This window comes from Artemia franciscana, chromosome 15 (genome assembly GCF_032884065.1).
Source record: "Artemia franciscana chromosome 15, ASM3288406v1, whole genome shotgun sequence".
Lineage (NCBI taxonomy): Eukaryota > Metazoa > Arthropoda > Branchiopoda > Anostraca > Artemiidae > Artemia > Artemia franciscana.
Window position 1 is genome coordinate 27,719,427 of NC_088877.1, and position 26,822 is coordinate 27,746,248.

The 26,822-nt window shown below is 35.7% G+C and overlaps 1 protein-coding gene across 2 annotated transcripts in view; it reads right to left on the reverse strand.

Annotated features, from left to right (window-relative positions):
* Nucleotides 1–26,822, reverse strand: part of LOC136036277 (uncharacterized) — a 119,376-nt gene that overhangs the window by 52,476 nt on the left and 40,078 nt on the right. For both annotated transcript variants that reach the window (XM_065718418.1, XM_065718419.1), the window contains exons 4-6: nucleotides 16,795–17,015; nucleotides 3,587–3,682; nucleotides 244–354 (exon numbers count right to left, since the gene is read on the reverse strand). In XM_065718418.1, coding sequence (XP_065574490.1) covers nucleotides 244–354; nucleotides 3,587–3,682; nucleotides 16,795–17,015 — 428 coding nt within the window. The remainder of the gene's footprint in view (nucleotides 1–243; nucleotides 355–3,586; nucleotides 3,683–16,794; nucleotides 17,016–26,822) is intronic.

Here is a 26,822-nt window from a genome sequence, read left to right on the forward strand (position 1 = left end):
TTTGACAGCTGGTCTTGTTTATATGACCACTCGATTTTATATATGAATGTTTTTGTGCTCGAACTATAATCATGAATTTGATTATTTAGACGTTATTTACGATTCTTTGGCGAAATTACTACAGCTCAATAGACAGAATAATAATTTCACTACAAGGTCAAATTAAACAAATTTTATATTCGGCCTTTTAATGCAAGTCTCAGAATTCAACCGCAAAAGAACAAATAAATAAAAAATTTATACCTGTCCAAAGTTCCCTTCTCCGATAACCGAAAGAAGCCTCATCTTAGAGCGAGGATATTCCCAAGGGGATATTCTGATTTGTGATATAATGTCAGTTCCATCAAATTTACCCTGAAAAAAAATTACAGATTGCATACTCATAATTATGTTAAAGAATGATCATGCTATCTGGTCTAAAAAACGAATCACAAGTCCAACTTTTAAAAGTCACTAGCCTAGAGGAAAAATCACCAAAAAATGAAAATATAAAGCAAATATTGCGTTTTATTTTGAATTTCTTTTTTTTTCAATTATAATTTTCCTGGCATTAAACATAAGAAGTAAAATCTGGGAAAAGTCTAATTTTTAAGCTGAAAGAAAAAGATATTTTCAAAAATCACTCAGAATTAATCCACGAAATACCAGAACTAGAGAAAGAAAAATGTCACTCAACAACCGTCAAATCACTAGGAATGGCAACACTGAGTACCAAAATCAATTTCACACAGTTTATAAATGGCTTCTGGTACTTGTGCGTTCTAGTTAAATATCTATGTCGGTCCCATAGTTACAATTTTCTCTTGGACGAGCTCAGAGATTTTTTTCCGAAGGTGGGAGCGAGATATCGCGAATTTACATCATTTACTTTGTGTATATTCCATTTACTTTTTACAAAATTTCCGAAAAATAAACAAGGAAAATGTAAATTTAAAAGAAGCATAGCAAATTTTCAATGTTTGTGCAATTACTTAACTGAAAGAACAGATTATTATATTAGGGTGATAGAATGTTTAATAGCATCGCTAAAATGTTTTACGCTAAAATGTTTACTTCGCTCTTTATGCTAAAATGTTTTTTGAATTTTTAAAAAGCGTATTATTCTAATTACACGGCCCTTGTCCATCAGGAGTCATTCTTAAATAATTGGAACAAAAAGTCAAACTTTAGCGTAAAGAGTGAGGTACTACCCCTCGTATACATGATAATTTCTGTTCGTTTTGAGATTTAATGTTGCTCCTTACTTTCAATTGAAAAAACTTGTTGTTTTATTTAATTTACTCTAGGATAGATTACTATGCATTCACTTTTTCATTTGCTTAATACTAAGGCTCGAAAAGGATTGCCACACTCGGGCGGACCTTTACAAACTTGGCCTAACCTGTCGCATCCTTACAACCCGCCTAAGCTAGAGCTGCTGGTCGGACCTACAAAATTACGTTCACTTTCTAGAAAGGGGCCTGTGATGTTCTCTACCTTTTATCGTCCATAGTTGTTAGAAGCAATTTTAATTTACGAAATAATTATATTGGGGGGGGGGAGTTCGTGAAGAACTGACAAATTATATGAACAGCTCAGAAAATTCTGGCGAAGACTACACAATCTTGAGAATTGGAGGGGTATTCCAAGACCTGAGAACGGCATTGCCATCATATTCTTTACCCCCCCCCCTCCCGGCCTGATATTGAAAAAGTCGCTGTTTTGGTATTTTGATAAAGAAATGGCTTATTTTGCTATTTTTCATCGAAAAAAACTATAAAAAAATTACCACCACCACCCCCCCACAACAGACCTAAAAAAACACTTTTTGCCGCCTCCCCCTACATTTCCTTCAATAAAGTTCATTGATCCAACCCTGTATTAAATCTTCCGGACGTGAGATAAAACTTGGTTGAAAAAACTCATAGGTATAAGCAGTTTGTGTTTTTTAAACGAAGTTATACACAAACATAACCCAATTCAAGCTATTGTGCTAAAAAGAGAAAAAACAGTAGAATCTGTGCCTACCTTATTTAGGAAGATGATTGCTCATTGGTTCCCACCCAAAGTCTAATGTTTTTGGAGAAAGCTGAGACTCCTCTATTAATTTTAACAAATTAGAATGCCGTACAAGTAAACTGAAACATTTGTAGGTCCTTCAGAGGCCTTTCAGCATAATCTCGTATAAGCACAAACAGGGTCGTTCCAAGGATTGTTGGCTCCCGAGACAAAACTAGTCAGCCCTCCCCTTGAAAATGTATACGTAAGCCAGCATATAACAAATGCAATTTTCTCAAAAGAAAATATTGCCCGTTTAAATTTTTTGTCGAGCCAATCTATCTATCCATCCCTTCATCTACCCCTCCCCAAGCCATGGCACCCGCGGAAGCTTTTCCCAGCTACCTTTCTTTGATTCCTGAGTTAAAATCAGCGTGTCACAGAGTGGCTCTGCCTCTTATGCATCTAAGACTGGCAGTATGGCAGAAGTGATATTACTTTTTCATAAGTTTTTCAATAATCAGAAAACACACTTGACAGGGTGATATAACATAAAATCGAATAAATTTAAGCCATAGCATACTTGCTCCTCCCCATCTATCCCTTCTAAATCTCGGTCTCCTGGACGGTAGACTCACTGTAAAAATTACGGTTGTTTGTTGAAGCTGCCAAGCGCAAAATATTAATTGAACATTGAAAACCAGATCAATTTCAGTAGCAACTACAATATCAATTAAGGCGCGTGACATGCAAGGGCGGGGCTGATTATATTTAGGTTAGTATCTAAAAAGGTCACATAATCGGTAAATATAAAAACAGCGTAATAAATAATGGCCGATATATTTATTAGTTGCCAATAGAAAAAAAAAAACAAAAAGCACAGTGTTGTTAGCTTGAGGACAGGACTGGCTTCCGACTTGCACAGCAGGAGTATTACCATCTAAAATAATCCTTTTTAATGATCGTCATCGTAAACGCAAAAGCTATAGTTCTGTTAAGTATACTTTGTATTTAGAAATGTAATTAACAGGGGCTATTGACTAAATGTGACAGACATATACATCTTGATCCCTCTAACCATACCTGATGGGCCATTCAATAGAGATAGGCCAAAGAGGCCTTATATTCCCCAATTCACTGCAAAACAGGAAGGTATAAGAGGATATTTATCCCGAATTTTGTTTCTCGAGTTATGTTTAACTTATTTTAAATTGTTCTATCTCCTTTTAACATTATAACCTCTTATTTTTTGCTTGATCTTTTATCTTTTTACAATTGTTCCAATTTTGTATTTTTCTCATTTAATGACATGTATTTTATTTGTTTGGCTAATAACTTCCTTATTATAGATTTTTAAGTTTGTCACATGTTTAGGAGTTTGCTTTCATATTGAATGTATTTTTCTACTAAACCACATCTTTTTATTTTTTATTTTTATTTTTTACCAAGATCAGAGCATTCTTGCGAATTTAGCAATTAATTAATAAAAGAATATTAAATAATTACATTCCCGAATTTTTCATCTCTGTTGTAAATTTTACAGGGCAGTATGTTTTAATGTGCATTTTTAGCATCAATATTCTATCAAAAATAAATAAAAAGTTCTAACTTTGCTAGACTTCTTCTGTCCAAGTGTCAGGGGACGCAATAGACCGTTGCCTCTTCTAAATCCTGTGACAGACGCAGTATCAGAGTCTTGCAACCGCTAGAAAAAAAAGTTTGTCACGATAAGTAGAACATGAAAAATGTGCATTAAGTTATTTAAATCAACAACACATGTTCAAATGTGACAAATTTTACAGATCAGCAGACTATCGTTGACCAAGCAAAAAATTTATTCATATCCGATTACAGAATAATCATGTTTTTTCTTGAATAATTATATAAGATGAACAATAAAAGGGAACATATCAAACAGTTGGTGTAACAAACTGTAGTAAGGAGCGACCCGGCTCAATAGTAACCAAAACTCTAAAAAAAAAGGAAATTTTGATACCAATAGTTTCACCAAAAGAATCGTATTTTAATGCTGATTTTAAATATATAAATTTCATCAAGTTTAATCTTACCCATCAAAAGTTATGAGCCTGAAAAAAATTTGCATTATTTAAAAAATAGGTGGAAACCCCCCCTAAAAGTCATAGAATCTTAATGAAAATAAGACCACCAGATTCAGTGTATCAGAGAATCCTGCTGTAGAAGTTTCAAGCTCCTATCTACAAAAATATGGAATTATTTATTTTTTGCCTTATATTTTTTTTTCAGGGGTGATTGTATCGACCCAGTTGTCCTAGAATGTCGCGAGAGGGCTCATTCTAACATAAATTAAAAGTTCTAGTGGCCTTTTTAAGTGGCAAAAAAAATGGAGGACACCTAGGCCCCCTCCCCACACATATTTTTTCCCAAAGTTTCCGTATCACAATTTTGAGATAGCCATTCTGTTCAGCTTAGTCGAAAACCAAATAAATATGTCTCTGGGGACGACTTAGTCCCCCACAGTCCCCGGGGGAGGGGCTGCAAGTTACAAATTTGACCATTGTTCGACATTGGCTGCAAGTTACAAACTTTAAACATATAGTAAGGTTATTATGAAGTGTACAGACGTTTTCAGAGGGACTTTTTCATGTTGGGGTGGGGGTGGGTTTTGGGGAGGGGGTTATGTGGGAGGATCTTTCCATGGAGGAATTTATCATGAGGGAAGGGAATTTCCATAAAGGAGGTACAGGATTTTCTAGCATTATTTAAAAAAAAACAATGAGAAAATAAATACTATTTTTCAACTGGAAGTAATGAGCAGCATTAAAACTTAAAATGAAAATAAAATATTACGTATATAAGGGGGTTTGTCTCCTCCACGATACCTTGCTCTTACGCTAAAGTATTTTTAGTAGTTTCAACTATTTGCTCTACGGCCTACTATTTGTTTGTGATTCAGGGGGTCGTTCTTGAAGATTTGGGACAAAATTCAAGCTTTAGTGTAAAAGAGCGAGGTATTGTTGAAATTTAAATTTCGTTTTATTTATTCGTGTACGGTGAGCCAAAATCAAAACATGTATTAATTCAAAAGCCTTTAGAAATTAAATAAGAAAACAAGTTTTTTAACTGAAAGTAAAGAGCAACATTAAAACTTAAAACGAACAGAAATTATTCCATATATGAAAATGGTTGTCCCTTCCAAAATGCCTCACTCTTTACGCTAAAGTGTTTTTATTGTTTTAAAAAGTAGAGCTGTGACAAAGAGTCAAACTTTAGCGTAAGGAGCGAAGCGTTTAGTAGGGGAAAGCCCCTTTCATATACGGAATAATTTCTGTTCGTTTTAAGTTTTAATGTCGCTCCTTGCTTGCAGTTAAAAAAAACTTGTTTTTTTTTAGTACTTTTAATAAGACGCCAGTGACGCGGTAGGGTTTAGACTTTTACAGCTAGAGAGAGGAGGAGACAGAAGCCAAACTCTTCTTTTTGATGATTTTTGTTTATTTTAAGCTCGATTTGAATATTCAATTTAAATTTTACTGATTTCAAGATTTACCTGTTGACCTTTTTGTTGGCTATGATTGTTTATTTAATTTCTGTTCATTTTAGGTTTCCTTTATTCTCTAATAGTAATTTCTGGTCGTTTTGAACTTAGATTCTTATATGAATTCTTTTCTTTAGTAGTTAACTTTAGTAGTTAACTATGGCACTTTACTTATCTTTGAAAAAAAATTCTTAAATTAATATATGAAAATGCCTTTTTTACCGTTTTATTAAAAACAAGCTTCTTGTCTTGTGCCTTTTGGGTAAAACCAAGTCTTGTACTTTCGGCCCAATATAGTCACAAAAAAAGAAAAGAAAAACTATGGCAGACAAAAAAATTTGATTTATTAATTTACATTACAAATATTGTGTCGAGCCAGGATAGAACCAGATATAGAAAGTGACTCAAAGGGAAGGAAAAAAAATTACAAAGAAAACGACTTAAAGGAATTCCTTGCGACACAAGGGATTGAACCGCTGACCCATTGACCACGAGAACGGCGCTTATCCACCACGCTGTCACAAGGTATGTGGTTATTTTATTTTTCTAACAGTTAAAAAGTTCACAAAATTTCAATAAAAAATTTATAACAGCTGATTTGTTTTTTCCTAACATAGCAATAACCTAACCTAACAAATAATGGATTATTTTCCAATTATGAATTTGATCATTTGATTTTCTTCTTTACTTAGTTAGGCTTGTTTTCCTAACATATTTCTTTTGTTCTTCCGATATATGAGTTATTTTGCCTTATTATTTTAATTCTGTAGTAATTATTTTTTCTTTTTTGGCTTTTAAAACATTGACATGTTATGTATTCTATATTATATTCTGATTTAATTTGTTTCTTTTTTTGAAAAACAATACATGAATCGAAATAGCAATCTGTACATAAAAATATGCTTTAATGTATATAAAATGGCATATAATAATAAGGTATAAAGAATATGCTAAGGTATGGGGTTATTTTATTTTTGTAAGAGTTCACAAAGTTGACTCCAAGTTCACTAAAGAAGACTCTGACGCTAATGTCTCATTGGGTTCCTCAACTGACGAAATAGAAATCTGTTATACTGTTGGCAGTGACATGAAGAAGAGGAAGAAATATGTCTTTGCCGGACCATTGAATGTTTCTAGAGCTGGTCTGTTCAATCTACCGTCATTCTAAATTCGACACGTCATCAGCCTGTACAAGAAGCACCCTAGTGCCTGCAAATGACCAAAAGTTTGGTTTCTCAACGCCCTCTGATACTAATTGAAACGGTGGCTCCAACTCTGAGTGATGAGCTTCATGTTAAGGCACTCTCACGTTCGCTGTGCTGCAGGGCTAACTTACTCATTTGTAAGTTCGGGAGTTGAGACCCTTCTGTAAGATGCTTTCTTTCCAGAGCTAACTGTACTCCGTTGTACGGTCTAGCTTTTGTACAATCTCTGTCTGTTAGGTGTGAGAATTCTCTTCTGGTTCTTTATAAAAATTCCTTACGGTGGCTTCTTAACTTTCCTTTGAATTGTAGTGCAATTGGAATGTTTGTTGGTGGTGGCCTCCCATCTTTTCCTGAGTTGCATAGAAAATCTTCTCAGTCTATCCAGACAAGAATACTTGCTTCGGATAATCCCCTCATTTTGGTGCTTTCTGAACCGCTTTTTCGCCTCTCTCTGCCAATTTGGCTGATTTGATCAAGTGTAATTTACAAACAACAGTTTTGACATGTTTAAATGTAACATTGTTATTTGTAACATTGTTATTATTTTTTTCTGTTGCTGATTATTTTTTGTATGTTTTTGATTTATCTGTTTTTGTTCAACTTTTTCCTTTTCTTTTTTTGTAAGTGGCCCTTGTTGGTCTTAAGTTTAATCAATAATAATAATAATAATAATAATAATAATAATAATAACAATAATTGTAGTTGCTTGTTTTCAATAAAAATCACTTTTTCTTCGACTAAAAAATTCAATAATACTAATTGAAATTACAATTTTTCGCCATTATTTGAAATTTGGTCTAGTAAAAAATGTGAACGAAAATTCCGTTCTCATAGCCTTCTCCTATGTACGGGGTAAAACCGATCCTGTCGAAATTACCCTATGGTAAGCAAAAAAAGACGTTCTGCTATGGCAGATACAAGCTATTAACGAGAGTTTTGGGTTTGTATGGTATTTCCGTTTAAAGAAGGGTGATCTGTCATATCTTAATGTGAAATAATTTTTATCTCTGCATGCATAGGATTTACCTAGGGGTGTCGGATTTACCCCAAACCTGGGATAAGTTCGATCTTCTTGAGATAGGTTACTTTGATGCAGTAGCTCACAGAAACAACAGAGATTGCCTTTTTATTGTGATAGCAACTCCAAAATCATTTTGGGTTCAAATTAAGCTGAAAAATAGATAAGGGGTCGGGATTGCTTCACTTAACCCTACCTTTTGGTTAGTCCAAAATCCACCTCAATATACACTGAAAGTTTCAACTTAATAACCTAAACCCTTCCTGGAATATTGCTGGTACTCTTTCGACAATCTGCATCTTTATAATATGTTTTGATCAAGTTCGACACACCCCTAATCATTCCCTGAAAGTTTTACCTTAATACCCTTAGATTAAATAGTACCAATAGTTGTAGTAGCCGTAGTAGTAGCTTTGGTAACACTATGCACATAGCACATTTTGTTTTTCTTCAAAATCCTCTTTATCACATGCCAAATAATTCAACTTATTTCCTTAAACATATCCTGGGTCATTACTGTTGCGTCTTTTTGACAGCCTGTATGGATATAGTATAGGCTATTCTGATTTAGTTCAATATTCAATAAAAAAAAACAGTTTTTTTCAACTGAAAGTAAGGAGCAACGTTAAAATGAACAGAAATTACTCCGTATATGAAAGGGGCTGTTCCCTCCTAAGCACCCCACTCTTTACGCTAAAGCTTAGCCCTTTCTCACAACTCTACTTTTTAAAACAATAAATAAACTTTAGCGTAAAGAGCGGGGCGTTTAGGGGGGAACAGCCCCTTCCATATATGGAATAATTTCTGTTCGTTTTAAGTATTAATGTTGCTCCTTACTTTCAGTTGAAAAACTTGTTTTTTTTTTTTTAATTAACTGGCAAACTTAAGATGCATTCGTAAATCGTATGGAATGTAAAACTGATTAAAAATTCCAAATGAACGTTAAAGTTTCAGTACACTTACTGGAGCTGTTTAATAACAATTTTCAATGATAACGGCTTTAATAATGGAATAATTCAATTTGATCAAAGACACAGGCAGGGGGATTACCCCAGCCCCTAGGGGGGAAAGAAAGCCAATAAATTATTCACTTTCAGGCCTAGATATCTATGTATTTGCCCTCCTTTGTCCTCAAAATGTATTTAAAACGAAGTCATTTTCATTATACTGAAGATATTACTACTTATTAGCGCATTTGAAGTGGCTATGTAAATTGCTGTCGAAGGGTGTGAAGAAGACATAAACTAATCGGAAGGGCGAGATACGTGGAACTTCTACAGACTGAACCAGAGAGGAGCCAAAGGTCAGAGATGGGTAATTCCCATCTGGGAAATCTGGGGAAGTGTTTGAAGAGCAGCCTAGGGGGAGAGGGGCAATTGCCCCTATATTTTTTTCTTTGGTATTTTCATTGGAAAAAAAATCGGAAGGCCAGCAAAATTACCCCCCCCCCTTAGGTTTTGAAAATCATACTTTTCGTATCTTCATTTAAAAAAATGAAAAGCCCCTCCCCCAATTTTTCTTTGAATTAGTACTCTTGGATCCTACCATTCCTCAAACCTTCCACCTCCAAAGCATATAATCCTATCAATGCAAGGGAGTTGGCTCCTTTAAACACCGATTAGCTAACTGCCTGGGTTTATGTGACTGTTAGATGGAAGTTTGTGGGTGCAACAATTAGCTGAAAGTTTCACGTAGGGGGAGGGGCTAATTCAAGGATCGATATGAGGGGCAATCCATGGAAACCCTTTGAAACTTGGCCCAAAAACACAGTTTAATCAGATGTCAGTTGCCTCTAGGCAAATCTTCTGAAACCCTTTCTAGTTTTTTTTTTTTTTTTTTTTTTTTTTTTTTTTTTTTTTTTTTTTTTTTTTACCTACATGAATTTCATTAATGGGAAAATGAATTCAAAACCACTTGAATATAAAGATATAAGAATGAAAAAAAACTGTTATGATACTTTTTTATGGGTATACAAAAAAGAATCAGGAGGACTCCTCCAATAAAAATTTAATTTGGGTTTTTGCGCTGTGTCGCCACATCCACATCCTCGGCTACTCTTGACTATTAGCTTAACTTCCTCGTGAGTCAGTTGTGAAAAAGCATCGTGAATACAAGATTATCAAAACAATACGAATGAAATTTTTCTTGGGGCATTGGTGCTAATTAGTATTGTGTGAGTACCAGCTACTTGATTTTTTTAAAAAGAAGAAAACTCGGGCGTTTAAAAAATTGAAAAGAACTTTTAGTGTGCCATAAAAAGAGCTTGTGGTACATATTTAGTGTCGAATTCCTCTAATAAGAGTTTTCAAGTGTTGAAAAATTACATGTCAAATGCTTTGTCACATGTCCCATCTCACTTATTCTACATATTCATTAAATTGTCCAGTAACACTTAACGGCTCATTATTTTTTTTGACACGTTTTTAGCTTTTACATAGTTAAGTAAAGCTGATAAGAAATATACTCACATCATTATTTGGGAGAAGAAGCAGAAAATTCAAGAAAAAAGTACCAAAAAAGGGATTTTATTGAAATATTTAAGAAACTGCAAGACAAATAAGAAAAATCATGAGATTCCAAGGAGGAAGAATAAATGAACGAAAGAGCTTTATAATCCGTAAATGTATAGAAAACACAGAGTACGGAGCATTATAAATAAACAAAAACGATAAAAAGCAAAAAAAATCTAAACTAACAAAGACAACATGAACTAATTAACAAGTACCAATATGGAAAAAGACTGCAGAGGGTCGTAAACGTGATTAAAGTCGATAGTCTTTTGCATAAATCATCACTGGAAGACCGAATGCGAGAAAGAACGTCTATTAAACCAAATCGAGCAATGACTTTTCTGTTTTGGTGTCATCTAGGAAGCCGGAGGAGGAATTTGCAACATCTGGAACAAGCTGCACGCAGAGTCTGGCAATCTTTCTTAAGAAACAGATGGGTCATGCCTGATAAAAACTAAAGCACATGGGCACAATAAGCGTTACAAAACATGCACAAACCGTTGCGGTTGTAACTGCTTTTGTTTGGGGATATTTTCCCGTAATCGACGCGTAGGTTTCTCATGGCTGGATTCGCTAGGGATGAACAGGTAGTGGAAAGTGTTGGGTCGAAACACAGACCAAGCCAACTAACTAAAGAAGAACATGGTAGAACTGCAGTCCCAGCGACGAGTGGAGCGACCACATAAAGGCTATTAAAACAAATAAACTCGCATTTAGACACATTAACTGACAGCCTAATCTTAGGTAATTCATTGGTTAATATAGTAAAATTGGAAAGCAATACACGGCGAGTCCGGGCAACAAGTAGAACGTCGTATGCATATGCAACATAAGGTAAACCAATATTACCGTAAAAACAGAGCTTTTAAGGGGACGCAGGGACGATGCAAGCGCATATTTAAATATATTAGGAGACAACACGCCCCCTTGCCGAACTCCCTTATTAATTTTTACCGGGTCAGATATTTAGCCATTCCGGGTAACTTGAAATTCAGACTTTGAATACCAAGAAGACAATATACATAGTACAGAAGGATTAACACTTGAAGACGCAAGGGAAAATAGAGCCTGAGAGTGCACAATATTGTCGAAAGCCCCAGAAATGTCAACAGTAAGACAGTATAAAGACATTTTCATTTTCACGGCATCTTTCATGAGCCGGCTTAAAACATGATGTGCATGGGAGCAACCAAAACTTTTCCAAAAACCAGACCGAATCCCCCCTAGCAAACCTACTGAAGCTCGTAGATGTTGCGTCGTTCGTCATTTTTGGCTCCTCATCCTCCATCCAAAAAGGAGCCTTTTATATGCGCTTGGCAATCGAACCAACCCCCTAGCTTTTTTGGCCCCAGCCCGCCTCTGCTTGTGATAACTCAATCGATTTCTTATACATAAATTTATGGGAAGCCCGAAACGGTTTATATATCAAAGTTCTTTTTTTAAACAGGACCGACGGACAAACTGGACAAACTGACACAAAAGTCCATGTTTTAATTGGATCCGGGATCTAAATAGATAAAGAACAATTCAAAATGGAAAAGATACGAAGGCTTTCTGTCCTGTAACAAGTTAACCTTAAATAAATAAAAAATAGTCTACCTAATAATCACGATAAGTCCATGTACTTGTTTCTACCTTTCGAATTAACACGAACGTTTAATAAACGTCCAATATTTTATATCCTAACAAGAAAAATAATGCAAATATAATGTGTAAATGACCTGATTTCAATTAGGCGACCCACCTTCCCTTTAGGATAGAAAAAAAGGGTTTAGCAAAAGTAAAAGAACTTGTCTTCCTTCAAAAGTTGTAGTACCAGGCTATAAAAATATTATTGGAACAGAACCACCATTTATAATATTCAACAAAAGTGCCTGACTACAAGACTGTGCAATCATGGCAAAGTAATTGCAATTGAATAGTAACTGACGAGATTTCACTTTCACCATATTTCATATAGGTTTTTATAATTAGTTTCCGGCTGAAACTACACGATTTTGGAATGCATCTCGGAGGCAGAATGTTCTAAACTGAGATAGAGTTGTAGAAAAATATATAGAGGAAAATGAAAAAGCTTGTCATACCTTGGATTTGAAGGAAATGTTGTTTTGTGAGGAAGAAATAGCGACAAAAAATTTAGCGGCAAAGGATTAATAAAATAGTAAGGCTCCAGGCTGTTAGTGTGGTAAATGAGTTTCTTAAATAAAAAAAGGGGAGATACCTAGCGATTTTAGGAAAACTTTAATTAAACAACTGTATCAAAAAGGTGATAAGAGTGATTGTGGTAAATATCGAGGCATTAGTCAGGTCTCTATAGATAGCAAATTACTTAGCAATGTGATACTTTTCAGACTGAGAGATGTTGTAGACAAAGTTTTAAGAGAAGAACGGTGCGGTTTTAGAAAAGGCAGAGGATGTGTCGACCAAAGTTTTAGTCTTAGGTTAATAATTGAGAGGTGACTGAGTTATCAAACTTTTAGTTATAAAACCATAACTTTCAAAACTTTTAGTTATACATCCATAAAACTCTTATACAGAAAATGTTTTTCATATAGAATATGACTAGAGGACGACCTGAAAAAACGAATCTAATGGCCTTTTAAGTTTCCTTCAGGTGTATAAATGTAAAGCTTGGAACAATGAAATTTAAACAATACGCAGGGGGGGGGGCATCTGAATTTTAGCAATGCCCAGGTGGAGCGTAGCCCAAAATCGGTTGGGAGCCACTGGGCTAAATTCACCAAAAGAATATGACAATATCAAAGCAGCAAAATTTAACATGATAGTAAACATCGATATAAAGGACCTTAATGACCCCCCCCCAAAAAAAAAGTTAGAATAATAATTTCCAAGAAGTTACTGAGCAAAATTCTAATTTTTTATCGGAAATTTTTTTATTCATTTTGGGTTTCCCACAATATAGAGACCCAAACAACCTGCATTGAGCCTTTCAGGTGTAGTTTGTCGCCATTCCAAGGGGGTATAATTGCAAATATGACTACATTTTGGCAAAACGTCCATTTTAATACACGTCTGATAAATAGAGCGCGCTCTGTGTGAACAGAGATACCGCTCACATATATGAGGGCCAAATGCTTATCACGGTGGGCGTATCGTATTTAAAGCCTATCATTGGCAAAAGTCGAAGGCTCGTGCTGCCGACCATAGGGAGTGGAAGTAGAAGATGTACATTTATAAAGACCAATACACCGATTACCTGAAAGGAGCAAATATAGCCAGTAGGTTTTGTATATCGTACAAAACTAGCTAACTACATATTTAAAAAAAAACTTGTATTGAAAAAGCTCAAAAAGCTTCATAAGGTGTGTCACTTCACAAGAAAGTAAAAAAACCAATCAGCCCCAGAACTTGAAAAAGTGTCAAAATAACTAAAAGTGCCACTGAAGCAACCTTGATCATTGCAGTAGGCTGGCAGTAATCATAAACCCAACAAAACCATGAGAACCATTCAGTACCATCAGCCTGGTCATAACTAAGTTACCGTACAATTTTTAAGCTGTAGATGCTCAAGTCAAATTTCTGACGCCACATTAAACTGGAAAATACTTCGGCCGTCGCCATTCCCGAAATAAATTGATTCAGCAAGTTTGGAACTACTGTTCCAACAGCCGGAACTCATGTACTAATTATTTTTTATGCAAATCGCTATTGTAACAATTTTTCAACGACACCTATCTATTATAACGACCACGCTGTTTTCTTGATGTGTTGTAAAACCAGTTTCTCTCTGGGCACTCGAAGATAATTAGCCTAGCCTGAATGAAATAAACAACTATGTAGGTATATTTTAATTCAATAGCTAATATATAGAGTTGGTTAGGTATTTAAAATAATGTGTTCTGGGCGGCCTGCTTTCCATAATTCTCTGTTGTAGTTTCTCTGATGTTGTTACTAAAGTAGGTACTTATCTGTTAGGCAGTACACTGTCGAGAATTTGGATCTACAGGTACGGGGTTGTAACAACTGAGACGCTTGGGAGATAGATAGGATATACATATATAATTTGGGCTGTATATTTCCACATTAGGGGGGGGGGGGGTAAGTATAGCGGGATTGCATGCAAAATGTAACCTAACCAAGCCAAAATACCAAGTAAATATTTCTTACAGTATAGCTACAACGTACTAGCTAATTGAATTCGCATACAAACAGCAATAAACCGGTTATTGTCTGGTTTTATACGGACAATTCTCGAGTGTGTACTGGCTGACTGATAAGTATCCTAAAGTATTATATTTTCATCATATTTTGGTATATTTCATTATGATTAAACTGACTTTAATTATTAAATGTGGTCGCTATAATACACAAGTACCTTTCAACCTTGGTCTCTAGACTGTCATTAAATAAGTAAAAACAAGCTTTTTAACTTAAAGTAAGGAGCAACATTAAAACTTAAAACGAACAGAAATTGTTCTGTGCATAAAAGGGTCTGTCCCCTCCTTAGCGCCTCGTTCTTCACGCTAAAGTATTTATTGTTTTAAAAAGTAGAGTTGTGACAAGGAGTTAAACTTTACCGTTTTTTCGTTTTCTAGAGTTTCAGTTACTGTTCAGCCGAGTCGCTCCTTAACTACAGTTCGTTACCACGAACTGTTCGATCCACATGTGTTAGTGATCTCGTCGCGAGTCAAATTGTAAAGCCTTTGTTTTCAACCAACACAAAACCGAAAATTTTCACTTGAAAATTGGTTCTAATTAGTTATCAATTTTGTTCATATTTGGACGAAGCAGATGTTCCTATTGCACATTTTTGTTAGTTAAATAAAATATTTGATGGTTTATGTGAAATTCATTGAAGTAAAGACGGAAAATTCTTGTAATCAGAAATTTTCATTGTGGTCTACTGAAACGAGATGTGATTCGCTTTCATATGTCATATTTTCCTCATTAAACTTAATTGTTGCATTATTACTGATGTTCTTCTAAAAATATAGTTACAATCAAAAGAATGTTATCCATTTTTAAATATATATGCCATGACAAAAAAATTTGTTTTTTTTTCAGGTCGTAGCCTATATCGTCGAAAGGAAAGTAATATAAAAAAAAAAACATTACATCTTAGAATTTGCCGAATATGTACTTTTACTTAGCTGAAAATGAAAACAGTAAAAATAATTCCTTTTAATCTCATTTTCATAAACATGCGAACTAGAGCATAACGAAGATAAAAAAAAAATAAATAAATAAGCAACTCGCAGAAAATAATCGCGTATTATTAGTTGACTAGTTCAAGACGACAGGAAAAACAAACCCTTCAGCTATACTTGAAGTTTTTTGCTGGGACACTAATAGAAAAAGGGATCAATGCCAGGTCAAGGGGGCCGATTGGGGGTTTAAGGGCAAAGAGTAGGGTTAAGTACACCCTAGACCTCCCTGCAGAGCCGTTTCTGAGGGACGGGAGCAACCAGGCCAGTTGCCCCAATCACCGTGACTGGGGGGGGGGCTGGGAGATTTCTCACTTTGCTCCAATTTTTATTTTGACTGTTTTTTTGCTTATATTTAAGTCAGGAGGGGGCGCTGTAATTAATTTTCCCGCAGGCACCAACCCCAGGAAAGACTCTGCTTCCTTATCCCCCCTCCCAGAAATTTTCAAAAACTACCAGCTTTTTAAAATTAGAAAAAATTAAAAAAACATGCAAATGATCTGGAAACTATAAGAAATGGTACTTACGTATTATCCCGACTACACCAAAGAAGTGAAGCTAGGTTAATCGTAATGAAACTTATCAAAATCTCATGAAAATATAATACTTTAGTAACAGAATTATGGAAACTATAACAGAGAATTATGGAAACCAGGCGGCCCAGAACGCATTATATTACATACCTAACCTAACCAACTCTATATATTAAATATTTAATTAAAATATACCTGCATAGTGGTTTATCTCACTCAGGCTAAGCTAGTTATCACCGAATGCAGACAGGGAAACCAATTTTACTCAGATCAAGAATTTGAGTGTGGTCTAGATAAACACGTAAGGACCTAAGAAACAGCTGTGTACAAGCCTCTACTGCCCTCCTGTCCCTGCGTTCTTTTAAAGAAAAAAATACCATGGTCCAAGTAGGAACTTCAAGTTTTAAGCAGCAACTTTTTTGCTTGTTTGCTATTTTTCGAACAAACATTAAGCCAATATCTGTATATTTCTTTCAATTTGGAAAGCTTGTACCATGTTCCTTTATATGGCTTTCAGTTCAGGAAACTCGTGCTTTGTCTGCAAAGAAAGCAGAATGATAAAGACAATGGCGAAGTTATTTTTGTAGCTCGAATTCCAAATCGGAGCTTCATTAGCCTTTCGTTTATCTAAATACTGCAAACAAACTACTTTAATTTCCAACTAACTACGTGTAAGCATATTCATACAAAAGCGTATAAAAAAAAAAATCGGACAAGGGATAATTCAAAAGCTGAACTTTACAGATTAACAAGAACTACGGAGCCAAGAATAAAACGATTAGAGAGTCAATAATTGAAAGACATGCCAACAGCAGCGCTATCAAATATTCAATTTATTATTTATAATTTAAAGTCACCGATCAAAGCATTACCTCCCGGCGCCTTCTTTTCCATATCTTGGCTAAATAGAGGGCACCTCCAGCAATTGGAAATACACCAATAATTCCAATAAAGTAGACTCCACCTGACTGAACTCGTGGGTTATCTTCTTCTTTTTCTTTTCCATCATAGCCTCTTGATATTTCTCTCTGTTGTTCATTGAAGCGACTCAAGTCGTCATTATGCATTGATCGGTTTGGCCTCAATAAATCAGCTGAAATAAAAAAAAAGAAATTTATTATCCATAGTAAAAATTAATATTGCTTCACCAGCATTAATGTTTTGTCATTTTACTTACGATACAACGACCCATTTTAGAATGAAAAAAGTAGTTTGAACAAATCTGACACAGTGCTTCAGGCTGAGTTGGTGAGAATTGAAGCTCTGTTCCGTCAATTTTACAGTAAACAAAAGATAATACAACATTTAATAGGACATTATAACATTTAATAAATCAACATTTAATAGGAGAAGGGCAATCCAAATATTTAAACCATGCACTTAGAAAGGAGATGCCAAGATTACGCGGCTTTGCACGGAAATCATTCAATGTTTCACTATGCGCTCTTGGTATCACAACTATAAGTCTTTATTGCTTCCTGATGGCATTCTTACAACTGACTAACTCCTCACCTTCTGAAAATCCTCATCCTTTCTTGAGCCTGTCCGGTAACCTCTCACTATATCTTGACGCAAAAGGAAAATGATGGCCCTATGGGCCAAAAATACATTTGGCCCTAATTAGGAGATGTTTTAAAGTGTTCTTGCACAGAGAAAACAACTGATATATTTAAGATAATAATACCACGTGTCAAGTCCCATAAGATGTAAGCGATTGAAAACGAATAACTGAGATCACCTCTCCCTACCCCCTGAAACAGAACAACCACCCCCTACTTGGCATTCTCCTACCAGAGAGGTTAACAGGCTTTACAAGTGCCTTAAAGGAAGAACAATACATTACAACCCTCCTCCCTGATGTTTCCTATCAGATAAATTCAAATATGCCAAGTTTCACGCCAATCAATCCATTCGTTTGGGAGTGTATAGCAAACAAATAATTACTTAAATAAAAATAATAAATGACAAGTTACTCGAAAACAAATAACTGAAACAAAACCCCAAGCACCACCCTTTCGAAGAACCCTCTCCCCATTTTGTCACGATCTTCTGCCAGATATGGCAGTGGTGTCAATTCACGAATATTTAGGGGGAGGGGGGTATTTTTCAGTTTCTAGAGCGGAGAAACTTAGGAGTTTGATCCCTCAATACTAGAAGGTGGCATTCTCAGTACGCAGGCGTGATTCAAAAGTCCAAAACAAGGTCCAAAAGTGCATCAAGTTTCTGCCTCCGCCTCTTCCCTACTTAATAGCAGAGGCGTAAGCAGGGTTTTCAGCGCCCGGGGACAATGTTAATTTTGTGCCCCAATAGCCTTTCACTGCCATAAAACAAGTAGACAAAGTGTTGGAAAAAAAATCAGTTTGGCACACCCTCAGACGCAGCGCCCGGGGAAAGTCGTCCCCCCTTGCCCCAAGCTACGTCACTGCTTAAAATACAGAGAAAATAGGTTTTAATTTTCATAAAAATGGGGATTTGGCTTAGACTTCTGCTCAAATGCTGAGAAATGGCTTCCTAAATTCAATCCAAAAGACCAAGAGAAACCAACTCTAATCTAAACTCAAAAACTTTATTGTTTTTCCTTTTCCTTTTTTTAATTAAGACAAGGTACCGTATGGATATACCACTCTTGGCAGAATCTTTTAACCATTGCTAAGACGGAATGAGTTGAGGTAGGAATTCGGAACGATTAAAATGGTAAGGTCACATGAAGACTGTTCAAGAATTTTGCTTGTTGGCAATCCAGTTGGGGCAAAAATAAAACCCAGAAATTCTTAAATTACATGGAAGTAGGAAAAAACGGATTTAAAGGAGACAAGAGTTCATTAACGGGGAACAAAGATTAAAGCCCTACAGTGCCCTACAGTGACAGAGCTTAAAACATCTAAGGGATCCATATCCCGCCCAGCTGACCGGTTTATTCGATTCCTTGGGATACTTCTGGATGAAAATCTATCTTTCAAACGGCATACTGAGTCAATGAGATTAAAGGTTTCTCGAGGCCTTGGAATTATTCGAAAGCTGAAGCGAGTCTTTCCTTTCTCTATCCTTCGTCTATTATATTTCTCTCTTATTTACCCTTATTTATGCTACTGCTCGTCAGTGTGGATGTCAACATTTCCATCTGTACTTACACCTTTACATAATCTCCAACTGAAAGCAGCAAAAGTTCTTCAGTCTACCACCCATATTTCTGTTGAACTTCTGAAGATTAAAGATATTCATACATTACACCTCTCTTTCATTGCGTTTCAGTATTTCCGTGGAGACCTTCCATCAAGTTTTTCCGGGCTTTTTGAAATTGTTCGAAATGTCAATCCTTATGAAACTAGAAACAGGGATGATGTGCTAGTGCCATCTACCCCTGCAGTGCGCTCGGACTTTGGTCTGATAGTTGCTGTCGGACGTGCCTGGAATTCCATTCCTGTTGGGATTCGACGGTCCTGTACCATAGGATCCTTCAAGAAACGGTTGAAGAATTTTTTAATAAAAAAAAAATAAATTAAATTATAATATTGATCAGTTATTTATATTGTTTAGTTATCAAGATTTAATTTATTTATTTAATTATTTAGATTGAATTTATTTATTTAGATTTGGGTGGTGTGAGTGTTGGATCCTCGATGTATATATATTTTTTTATTTTTATTTATTTTTTGTAAGTAGGTGGTGCGGAGACCGGTTGTACTCGGGTGAGGATTGGTGAGTAGACTCTAAATATATTTTAAGTGTGAATGTAATTAATAGTTATTTATGTTTTGTTTTGTTGTTTTTTTTTCCCAAATAACGGGCCATTGAGCCCTTTGGGATATTTTTTGTTTATAAATGGATGGATATTGGTAATAAAAGGAACTTAAAAGGAACTTGAAAGCTTCGGAAGACTTAGCATGGCCTGCAGATCATTGGACACTAATTGGCCTGCAGATCATTTTCTCAAAGTTTTGTTCAGCAACAAATCCAGTTAACTTCCAAGTTAATAAACCAATTCTTTTCCAAAAAACCCTCAATCCTCGCCCTAAAAAAAGCAAGCGTGAAATACAAAATCTGTCGAAAATGTTTGAAAAGAGAATATCTAGCAGATCTTACATAACTTGATGCATTCAAAACACATTAAAGTTGAGATGGCTTTCCATGCGCAGGTATATATTGCGGCTATATTTGAATAATTGTGTTTATGTACATTATAAACACAAATCACACCATGAGATTCAGCGTATCAGAGAACCCTACTGTTAAAGTTTCAAGCTCCATCTCTAAAAATGTGGCATTTTGTATTTTTTGCCAGGATGTATTTTTGCCGGAGGATATATTTGAATAATTGTGTTGCCAGCCGAAAATAAAATCTTTTAGCAAATTTTACCAAAATGAACAGAAGAGCAGAAAAACCAAATAGTCCAGAATTTAAACAATAAAGACACTAAGCTTCTAGGGAGCAACATGTGGAACAAGTGGGTCCAATCACCTTGACTCCTGGACCAACAAACATATTCTGAAGCCCTGTATACAGAAATTCATAAGTGATTTCTACGAATATGCTGAAAATTCTCCCTTTTCTTTGAAGCTTTTAATAAATAAATACTTTTAAATAACTAAACAGACTGAATATTCAATTTTCATTCCACGATTAGAACTTCAATGTTGTTTTTAATCAAGTTTAAAGAGATACACTTAAACTTCTTCAAGGAGAGTATATTAAATAACATCAAAATAAATTTTATCAGGTTAAAGAGTTCAGTAGTCAAATTAATTTAAATAATCACATAAATATGTTTGTAACATCAAATGTCAGTATTTTAGAACTAAAAACTCGAATAATAATAACTGAAAAAACAAAACTATGCTTTTTTCAGAGACATGAAAAGCAAGACGAAAATACGAAATGAGAATAGACTGTCCCTACTAAAAGAAAGCACCTGCCAGCAACTCCGCATCATTCATCTTACCACTTAAGTACAAGCGTTAAAGTTCAACCAAACAGTTCGTGGTAACGAACTGTAGTAAGGAGCGACCCGGCTCAATAGTAACCGAAACTTTAAGAAACGGAATTTTGACACCAATAGTTACATCAAAAGAATCACATTTTAATGCTGATTTTAGATACATAAATTTCATCAAGTTTAGTCTTACCCATCAAAAGCTACGAGCCTGAGAAAATTTGCCCTATTTTAGAAAATAGGGGCAAACAATCCCTAAAAGTCATACAATCTTAATCGCATTTTAATACTGATTTTAAATATGTAAGTTTCATCAAGATTAATCTTACCTATCAAAAATTACGAGCCTGCGAAAATTTGCCTCATTTTAGAAAACAGCGGGAAACACCTCCTAAAAGTCAAACAATCTTAACTAAAATCACACCATGAGATTCAGCAAATCAGAGAACCCTATTGCTAAAGTTTCAAGCTCCTATCTCTAAAAATGTGGCATTTTGTATTTTTTGCCAGAAGCCATATCAAAGATGCGTGTTTATTTGTTTTTGCGAGAGGGCTCATTCTAACGGAAAATAAAAGTTCTATTGCCCTTTTCAGGTAACCAAAAAAATTGGAGGGCATCTAGGCCCCCTCCAACGTACATTTTTTCCCCGAAGTCACCGGATCAAAATTTTTAGATAGCCATTCTGTTCAACTTAGTCGAAAACCTAATAATTATGTCTTTGGAGGCGACTTAATCCCCCACACTCCCTGGGGGAGGGGCTGTAAGTTACAGACTTTGACCATTGTTTACATGTAGTAATGGTTTTTATGAAGTTTACAGACGTTTTCAGGGGGACTTCTTCGCGTTCAGGTGGGAGTGGGTTGTGGGTTACGTGGGAGGATCTTTCCATGGAGGAATTTGTCACGAGGGAAGAGAATTTCCATGAAGGGGCGCAGGATTTTCTGGCATTACTTAAAAAAATGATAAACTAAAAAAATAGTTCTCCTGTAAGTAATGAGTAGCATTAAAACTTAAAACGAAAATAAAATATTACGTTTATAAGGGGTTTCGTCTTCTCCACAGTACCTTGCTCTATACGCTAAAGTGTATTTAGTAATTTAAATTTTTTATTCTACGGCCTTTGTGATTCAGGGCTTATTCTTAAAGATTTGGAATAAAATTCAAGCTTTAGTGTAAAGAGTGAGGTATTGACGAGGGGGCAAACACCCTAATATACGTAATAAAAATACACAAATATAGAAGTTCGTTACGTAAGTTAATTCGTAAGGTACGTATGTTTATTACTAACAAAAACGTTCGTGCAAAAAATAAAAAATCTAGTTAAGTAGCCAAAAATTGGAGGGCAAATAGGCCTCCTCCCCCACCCCTTTTTTATCAAAATCATCCTATCAAAACTATGAAAAGTCATTTAGCAAAAAAAAATTAATATGCAAATCTTGTTTTAATTATTCATGTGCGGTGAGCCAAAATCAGAACATGTATTAATTCAAAAACGTTTCGAAATTGAATGAAAAAAGTTTCTTTTTAACTGCAAGTAAGGGGTGACATTAAAGCTTAAAACGAAAAAAATTACTCCGTATATGAAAGCGGTTGTCCCCTCCGCAACACCTCACTCTTTACACTAAAGTTTTTTTTATTGTTTTAAAAAGTAGAGTTGTGACAGAGTCAAAGTTTAGCGTAAAGAGCGAGGCGTTGCGGAGGGGACAACCCCTCTCATACACGGTGTAATTTTTGTTCGTTTTAAGTTTTGATGTCGCTCCTTACCTGCAGTTAAAAAGAAAATATTTAATCAGTTCTAAAAGGTGGCTAATATATAAATACTTTTTACATTCAATTGGTCTTAAATGTTAAGTTCCCCATATCTCAGTATTATAAAGCTAGAAATATTATTAGATTGAAACCTCTAGGAAATAAATGATGATGTAACTCATCTCTTGGTCATGATCTAATCCTTATAGCTGTGAGATGCATTTCATATGCGACGTAGAATGTCTTCTCATCCAGGTAATACAATAGCCATTTTCTTTAAATGATAGTTTAGAGGTACTGCTGCCAAATATTATTAATCGCCAATATTGGAACAAAGACGTTCAATGACTGATTGTAAGGATAATTCAAATTTTAAGGACCAACAAAAAAATTGTCTTCACAAATTACCTTGGGTTCATTGACGAATTTAGACAGTCATGATGAATGGAGTTTGACCAAGGAATGAAGCTAAATGATGCGACGTCATTTCGCTACATGACCCCATGTACCCAGGCATACAAATTGTCATCAGTAAGTGTCTAACGCTTTGTCCCACTCTACTGTGTTGTAACTTCTTTCAATGTTTATTTTTCAATCTTTAGTTTTTTTTGTCTTTTGCAACAAGTTAACAGAATTAGTGTTTCCAGTAAATGACAAAAAGGAATTATCAACCTCTCAGATTAACACTATTTGAATCCAATATGTCATTTAGTTGTGAATATGCCATTTTCAATGTCTGCAAGTTGTTTAAACATGGGCTTTTATCGTGCAGTTAAACCCTTAAAACATAGTTCTTTGCATGAATCATGAGAGGCCCGGGAGAGGGGACTGCACAAGCCTGAAATTTGACCCCTCGTGCCTCCCTTGTGGAGGAAAAAATATGCTCAATTGCAACACTCTGTACAATTAGGAAAAATTACACTAAAGAAGTCGATTTAGTAATGATTACATATACCCTCAGAGATTTGAACCTGTGACCCCCTGTAAATTAAATAAGAAGTTAGTATTTTTTTCAAATTGAGCGAAGAACGACATTAAAGCTTGAAACAAACAAAAAATTATTCTTGCCCCTACCCCAGCCCGCTGCTCTTTATGCTGAAGTTTGATACTGCTTATTCCAAATCAACAGCCCTAGTGCATTAGCAGTTCTTTGAGGATAAGGACAATGAGTCGAACTTTAGCTCGCTCTTTACTTTCGTTTGAGACAATATTTTTTTTTGTAATTTAATTTCTGATTGTTTTTCAACTCATTCCCTGGCATCAGTTGAATGGAGCTACGAGCCCATTCATATCCTGGCCTGGATATGAAGGGGGCTACCGGCCCCCAAAACCTTCAACTGCTTCCTTTAAATTCAGGGGTGTCATTTGGAAGCAAGGGAGGGGGCAGTTGCCCCCAATATTTTTAAGGAAAATATTATACAGCCCATGCCCCTTGACTATCCAGATATTGAACCTCTTTTCCCCCCTCCCCTCAGTAAAAATGCTGGGCATTCGTCCCTGGTTTTGATCAAATTGGTTATATCAATACAAATAAATTTATTAGGAGTATCCTAGATTGGTGAAAACTTGCCAGACGATTAACACAATTTCTCTGGAGCTAATTATATCTTTTATGGAGTAATAAGTAATTAAAGCGATGGGATAAATGTGAGAAAAATGAATGGGAGAAGATTAGGTAGGATGAATTAGAAGCTAATTTCAATTCCCGAATGAAAGAACGTATTTGTGAAAATGTTTCTCCATCTTTCGCTAACAGAACATATTTTCTCAGGCTCGTAGCTTTGACTGGGTAACTTTGAAGTAAACGCCATAAAAAGTCCCTGGTAACACATCCACTTTTGGGAAACTGCCCAAAGGTAAGTGGCCTATATGAATGTAATTTTTATTTTACAATGAAAACTTTTTTCTGAAATAAGAAGGAGATTAGAGATTAATTTATGTATCCCACCCCTCCCCACCCTCTTCTAAAATGGTCACAAAAAGTTAGAAATTCTAGGGTGTGCACTTTTTGAGGCGTTAGGTACCCTCAACCCCATCGACGCAATAACTAACAAGCCCTCCTCTAGTATAGCTGATACAAAATTACACATCACCGTACATGATTTTATAAAACATTAAGGGAATAAACTCGGATTAGTGAAGCTTATCCAAGTTTTGTCTACTCGATGTGAGAAGCTACAGAGGCGCTGATATAAAATCAGATCATAGCCTCATGGTTGCCAAGATCCGTTTAAAGTTAAAAGCGACACAGAAAAACAATAAACCGACAACACACAAACCCTTCAACGTTGAGAAACTGAACGACAAGGAAACAACACAAATTTTCCAGTTAGAACTTTCAAATACATTTGAAGCCCTGCAATCGGAATTAGAACCAAGTGCTGATGTCAAAAGTATATGGGAGAAACTGAAAACCACGTACAGAGAAGTTGCAGAGGAGAAATTAGGCTATAAGAAGAAAAAGAAAGGAAGATGGATTTCCGAAGAAAACTGGAAACTAATTGATGCAAGAAAATCAGCCAAACTTTCCATTCTGTCGGCCTCAGACGCATCTGAATTAATTTCTCTGCAAGACTCATATAGAGGAATAGACAAACAAGCAAAGAAGAGTGCCCGGACCGACAAGAGGCAATTTATTGAACACAAAGCAGCATTGGCGGAAGAGGCAGCAAAGAAGGGAGATTCAAAAACAGTCTATAGATTAATAAATGAGATGATTAGAGTCAAGCCTAACAGGACTAATCTAGTAAAGAATGAGAATGGAGTCCTTTTGACAGACCCTTTGAAAATTGACGAGAGGTGGGAAACCCACTTCAAGAACCTACTAAATAGACCGAGAATAAATGACTGATATATAATTCCTAACACTCTATTTATGATTCTTGATGTAAATGAAGAACCACCGTCTCCAGAAGAAATAATAGCCGCCGTCAGACAGCTGAAGAACGGAAGAATGCCAGGAGGAGATGGTATTACATCTGAGATGCTGAAAACTTCAGTTTGCGACTGCATGACAGTTTGGGTTGAGCTGCTAACTCGGATATGGAGCGACCAGAAAGTGCCCAGTGACTGGATGAAATGAACCATTATTAAGCTCTTCAAAAAAGGCGATGCGCTTGTTTGTGGCAACTGGAGAGGTTTTAACGTAATGTCGATACCTAGTAAACTTATGTCAATTATTATACTACAACGCCTACAGCAGAAACTGGACCAACATCTTCGTGATGAACAACATGACTTCCGACCTGGAAGATCATGTGCAGTCCTAATTTTCACACTGAGAATGCTGGTTGAAGACTCAAAGGAATGGAATAAAAAGCTGTATCTTCTTTTCATTGATCTAGAAAAGGTATTTGACTCGGTTGACCAAGAAATATTATAGAAAATCCTCAAATATACCCCCCCCCCCAAGATAGTAGAACTGATTATTGCCCTGTACAAAGAAACAGAATGCTGTGTTCGAACAGAAAACGGAGTTACAAGATACTTCAAAATCATGACTGGTGTCAAGCAAGGATGTGTATTATCACCAATTTTATTTACAATAGTTATGGACTACGTACTCAGACAGTCTACGGGCTATGGAGTAAACGTCAACAACAAGCAACTCGCAGATCTTGATTTTGCAGATGATAAAGTACTGCTAGAAGACGCCAAAGATCAATTACAGCTGCTATTTGATGAAATCTCAGAAAAAGCTTGAGAGGTCAGATTGTAGATCAATGTCGACAAATCAAAAAGTATGTCCACATCTGGCACCCCCCTCCCTAGCTCTTCAATGCTCCGATAAAACTGTTGAACAGATCCAAGAATTTAAATACTTAGGAAGCTGGATAGAAAATACTGGAGATGTAACATTTGAAATCAAGAGAAGGATTGGACAAGCATCAGGCGCCTTCAACAGACTAACACCAATTTGGAGAAGTAGAAAGTACTCACTTCGTTTAAAATTGCGCCTGTTCAACAACAATGTGCTGTCTATATTAATGTATGCCAGTGAATGTTGGAAACCCAACCAACAACTTGAGAAACGTATCCTTGGATTCGAAAACATTTGCCTTCGAAGGATCCTCAAAATCAGTTGGCATCAGAACATCACCAATAGGGAAATCCGGCTGAAAAAAATCAGCCCATAGTGACCGATGTTATGAAGAAACGAAGATGGACATATTTGGGTCATGTTTTACGCATCCCGGAAGACAGACTGCCCTCAAGATTG